The sequence below is a fragment of the Nannospalax galili genome, unplaced genomic scaffold (genome assembly GCF_000622305.1).
Source record: "Nannospalax galili isolate Female #2095 unplaced genomic scaffold, S.galili_v1.0 scaffold517, whole genome shotgun sequence".
Classification (NCBI taxonomy): Eukaryota; Metazoa; Chordata; class Mammalia; order Rodentia; family Spalacidae; genus Nannospalax; species Nannospalax galili.
Genome location: NW_008340098.1, coordinates 1,075,017 through 1,080,640, shown reverse-complemented (window position 1 = coordinate 1,080,640; position 5,624 = coordinate 1,075,017). Strand labels below are relative to the sequence as shown.

The 5,624-nt window shown below is 42.9% G+C and overlaps 1 protein-coding gene across 2 annotated transcripts in view; it reads right to left on the bottom strand.

The window, feature by feature from the left end:
• Window positions 1–845: 845 nt before the first annotated feature.
• The window catches only part of Cenpa (centromere protein A), a 14,460-nt gene continuing 9,681 nt past the window's right edge, over window positions 846–5,624 (bottom strand). The window contains exons 2-5 of one of the 2 annotated variants that reach the window (XM_008835076.3): window positions 3,230–3,339; window positions 2,703–2,780; window positions 2,276–2,428; window positions 846–1,878 (exon numbers count right to left, since the gene is read on the bottom strand). In XM_008835076.3, the coding sequence (XP_008833298.1) occupies window positions 2,294–2,428; window positions 2,703–2,780; window positions 3,230–3,339 (323 nt within the window). In that variant the 3' untranslated portion in view covers window positions 846–1,878; window positions 2,276–2,293. Of the gene's footprint in view, window positions 1,879–2,275; window positions 2,429–2,702; window positions 2,939–3,229; window positions 3,340–5,624 lie in introns of those variants that run through there. The other variant, XM_029564465.1, reaches the window with a different exon arrangement.

The window sequence follows — 5,624 nt, the reverse complement described above, 5'->3', positions numbered from 1 at the left end:
AACATTAATTACAATGATGTGGAATACTTATTCTCATACAAGCACCATGTGATGCTTATCATACACATCTTGCCTGGCACTTGAGCATAATATACATGTAACATACTGGCTAGTACAATTTAAAGAGCAAAGAATCAGGGGCTGGAGAGATGGCTCAGTGGATAAAAGCACTGGCTGCTCTTGCAGAAGACCTGGGTTCAGTTCCCAGGACCCACATGGTGGTTAACAACTCCAGTTCCAGGGGATCCAATGCCTTCTTCTAACCTCCAGGGGCACTGCACGACTCGGGTGCACTACATACATGCAGGCAAACACATAAAATAAAAATGGTATTTTCTAAAAAGAGCAAAGAATTGCCAATTTAAAGAAATTAGAGGGGTTGGAGGGATGGTTCACTGGCTACTCTTGCAGAGGACCCAGGTTCAATTTCCAGTACTCACATGGCAGCTAACAACCATCCATAACTCAAGTTCCAGGGGATCTGATGCCCTCTTCTGTCCTCTGTGGGTACTGTGTGACACAGGTACACTTACACACGTGCAGGCATAACACTCATACATATAAAAATTAAAAAATTTAAAAAAAGAGAAAACTTTTGTAAGAACACTAAAGATATCAGGCATAAACAAGCTTTATTTGAATATCTGAACAAATCTGATTGATGTCAACTGGCAAAATTTTACAAAGGGTTAAAGTTTACTGCATGGTAAAACTTGGAGGTTTGCTTTGGTCTGTCTGAATTCAGTCAACTGACCTGTCATTATTAATTGGCTGCTCTCACTGCTGTTTGAACTGCCACATCTCTCAAGTCCAAGAGTGGTACTTCCCATTTTTCTGGAAACTTCTTACAGTGCTTTCATTTACAACAGAAGGGTAGGACTTCTGGTGCTCATCTCTACTCCTTCAGCAGCAATCCACCTCCGTCCCTCAATTCCTTAGTTTACACTGTGGCTGCTTACAAATAGTATGCAAATGGGATCTTAATATTAACATACAAAAATACACGCTCTATTGACACAACAGTAACTTCACTTTAATTTTTTCATTAAGGAATTATTTATTTTTCTCCTCCAGTAAGCTAAAAAGAAATACCTGTAAAAACATTGAAAATGTACTTTAAAATCCTGGACTGATATGACACATTTTATATGATGTACAGAGAAGACTAAGATGTTCAATTCCAAGAGTTAGAATTTCTGAACGATTCAGATAGAAATCTACTAAAAGGAACCAGAAAGACTTTCTATTTTGGAGTGGGGGTGGGGGAAGGATACAGCTCCATAGCATAGCCCATGCTTAGTATGTACAAAACTCTGGATTCAAGCCCCAGCATCGAAGGGAAGAAAAGAGGATTTTATATTTAATTCCAATTAAGTTTTGAAAAGATTTTATATTTAATTCCAATTAAGTTTAATGTACGTTTGTTGACAGGCACTAGTGACGAGATTAATCTGTAATGTAGACATTTGTATGCTGGGACTACCATGCCCTTCCACGAAACTGATTGAGATGTTCCTGATTTTCTTCCTTATACTTCATATAAAAGTACAAATACACATATGGTAAAAGATGCACATAGTACAGAAAGACCAAAATAACAACATCTTCTTATAACATGGCAAACTGATGTATTCAAAACTTTTAAATAGTTATATGTAGGAGTAATTCACAAACTAAAGTCGACCTTTGTTCTGCAAATATTCTCAGGCTTGTGGAACTGTGTTGCTTGTCTCTCTAATACCTCTGTACAGAGGAAAGACACAGTCTTCTCTTTTATAAAGAAGATTAAAAGGGCAACATGTACAAGCTGTTCAGAGTCAGCAAAGTCCGGTCCTCAGACATCTAGTCAGTGGCTCCAGAAGATCCCAGGTATCATCCCTGAAATTTAGGAATCACATTTACTAAAAAGGCACTGTTTATTTATTTTTATTTTATGTGCATAAGTATTTTGCCTGCACGTATGTAAGTGTACAATGCCTATGGAGACCAGAAGAGGGTGCTGGATCTTCTGGAACTGGAGTTACGAATGGTTGTTAGCCGCCATGTGGGTGCTGGGAACTGAACCAGGGTCCTCTGCAAGGGCAGTCAGTGGTCTTAACTGCTGAACCATCTCTCCAGCCCTTCATTTATTTATTTTTTTTAAATAAGGCAGTCAAGAAAAGGCCAAACCTTTACTAAGCAAGGGATAAGTCCCCTAGGAAGGGACTAAGCAAGGGATAGAGGACAACCCCTTCATCACGGTCCCTACCCCCAGCAATGAGAAGGAAAGACTCACAGAGACACTGCTGGGAACTCAACCGAGTCCTTCCTGGATGCCTCGGATCCTTCTGGCCAGCTGCACATCTTTGGGGAACAGAGTGACTCGGCCAGCATGTAAGGAGAGGAGATAGGCGTCCTCAAAGAGGTGAACTAGAAATGCTTCTGCTGCCTGAGGCAGAAAGAGAAAAAGAGACGTGGATGAAGGGCCTGGACTGGTTTTTCTTGGAGAATTGCTGTACTTTAATCAAAGAACTGAGGGAAAGACTTCAAGAATGGGGCTAAACTCTGCTGACCACCCATCAGACCCCCTCTAAACCCTCAGGTGTTGGTGCTCTTTTCAGGAGGCCAGAATCAGCCAGTAGCACCCCAGAGGCAGTCCTGTGGAATTCTGGGATGTTCTTCCTTCCCTCAGCCTTCGCCTAATTGTACCTTCCCCTTCTTACCTCTTGAAGGGCTAACAAGGCCTGGGCTTGCCAATAAAAGTCTACACCACGACTGAATTTAGCACATATTTCTCTTACCTGTGGAGGAATGGGATGGAGATGAGTAGAGAATAACAAAAGAGAGACTGAATAGCAGACAGACTTTCTTCAAGTGTCTCCATTGCATATTCATTTCCATTACTGTCTTGGCTCTTGATCTTAGGGCCTGGCTCAGAACAGTTCTTGATTCCTGGCGGCTTAGCAATGGGCACAGCACATGGGTAGTGAGGGGAAAAGGCAATCTCCAGGGGAGGGAAAGAGATTACAGAGTAGGGACAGATGAGCAGTTTCTATTCTACAGTCAAAGGCAGCAAGTAGGAATTAACAGGATAAGGAATTGCAAGATGCCCTTTCAAAAGATGTATAGTCCCCTACCAGGTTATAGAAGATGTCCCTCCTCGGCCAGCTTACTGAGAGACAGAAGGGTCTCGCTCACCCTGGGAGACTTGGGAGACTTAAAGAAACAAGAGAGGGTCCCCAGAGCTCACCAGGAGGCTGAAAGGCCTTTTCCTTAACAAAAGATCTGTGCTCTTCTGCAGCTTCCGGACTTCCTTAAGCCAGACATTTCTCCGCCTATGGAGCTGACGACGGGGAGTGCCTGAGCAAAAGAGTTGAGTTATGAAGGGAAAGCCCAATGGAAAATAAGTGGGACTTTGCAGTGTGACTGGGACAAAGCATCAAGTCAACAGGCTTGAGCATTAAACTATACTCCATATATCAGGAACATGGGTCTGTTTTATTCATAGCTGTTGACATCAGCAACAGCAAATAGGTGCTAAGGGAATACTTGTTAAATGAATGCCTGAGCCTCTAAGGTTTGAGTATTAACTTCCATGAAGCCTTTCCCAAACCCCAGGACCTTCCCAACAGAGGAGCTGCCTCCCTCCTCTGGACCCCATATCTTTCCCACCTAAGTTGGAAAGTCAGTTATTTTGGTTTTAAGCCTTTTTGTTTTTAACAGTTGGAAGGAATCAGACATTATCTGGTACAAATCCCTTGTCTCAATTATCTTGGAGCCCAGAGAAATAAAGATAGTTGACCAGAGCTCATTAGAGGCCAAGTTGGGACCCTTGCAGTGGTAATTTGGTGCTAGTGTCAGGAATATGTGCTATGGGATCAGAGCCTTTAGTATAAATTCTAGTTCCAACAACAAAAAGAAAGAAAAAAAATATTTAAAACATCCCCCAAAGTAGAAATTTTAAAAATTCAAATTTTCTCATTGGAAATGAAAAATACAAAATAAAAAAAAAATCTGGGGGCTGGAGAGATGGCTCAGCAGTTAAGAACACTGGCTGTTCTTGCAGAAGACCTGGGTTCGAACCCCAGCACCCACATGGCAGCTAACAACTGTCTGTAACTCCAGTCCCAGGGGATCCGACAGCCTCTTCTGTCCTCCGCAGGCATTCCATGACACGGGTGCACTTACCTACATGCAGGCAATACACGCATACATATAAAATGAAAAAAAAAAATCTGACCTGGGGATGTACCTCAGTGGTACACCGCTTAGTTAGCATGCACCCTGCCAAGGCCTCAATCCCCGGCAACATAAAAAAGAAAAAAAAAATCTAATCCCAATAATGTTCAAGAGGAAACTTAACTGAAATTAAGACTACTATATATATATATATATATATTTTTTTTTTTCTTTTTTTTTCCTGTCTAAATTCCAGGGGGCCTGGAATTAAAAATGTAGACCAGGATGGCCTTAATCTCACAAAGGTCTGTCTGCCTCTGCCTCCTAAGTGCTGGGATTAAAGGTATGTACCACCACGCCCCTCATAAAGACTATTTAAGATGAATAATATAAAAATATGCTTTTCAAAACCTATGAGATATAACCAAAACAGCACTAGAGTCAAATGACTAGCCTGAACTATATCTATTAAAAAACAATGGATGAACTCACAGCAGCCTGTGTACGAGCTGATGCCCTCTCTGGTGCTCAGGTGCACCTACCCACCCACCTACATACACATTAATTTAAAATACTAAATCTTAAATTAGTGAAAATTGCCTAATAAGTGAAAATGAAAAATAAGTAAATAGTATAAACAAGGACCAATAAAAATGAAAAAACTTCTAATTAGTTGAACAGCATGGCTAAGACAAACAACAAAACAGCATTTTAGCTGGAGATGCAACTCAGTGGTAGGGTATGACTCTGGGCTCTATCCCCAGTACTGAAAAAGACAACAAAAAAGATAGCATTTTGAAGGACAAAATTAGCTTCAGAAAGGTTATTCACACGGCCAAGAGTCCAGACCATCTGAAAGCTGCGGTAGTTTATTCTGGGCCCTCTGTCTGTCTGTGCCATTCTTGTGTCTTGTGATACCAGATCCCATACATTGTGAGCTGGCCAGGCCTCATTGAACGACCTGATGGCACCCCTGCCTGGGTAAAGTTCTTCCTTCCCCTGAGTAATCCAACTGCCCCCTCCACCTCTGCAGGTCCTCCCTCTCAGACCAGAGGTGGAAGAGAAACCCATTCTCCAGGGAAGCACAGAGGAGAATGACATCTTTACCCCGCCCTACTCCTCACAGACAGGCACCCTCCCAATGGCGCCACAAGTGCAGGCCCCGCCTCCTAACCCTGAGGAGCCACCATCACTTCCACAGGGACCTGTGCAGGCCACACGGAGCCGGAGGGGGGTGGCCCCCAAGCCTGACACCATTGTCCTCCTCCTCCAGCCGGCAGGGCCCCCAGACACAGAGGGCAATCAGCCCTTTCATTACTGGCCCTTTGCTACCAGTGATCTTTACAATTGGCGCTCACAGAATGTGCCTTTCTCTGAAAACCCCAAGGACTAGATTAACTTATTGGAAACTGTTCTCTTCACTCACCAGCCCACCTGTGACGATTGCCATCAGCTCCTGAGTGTCA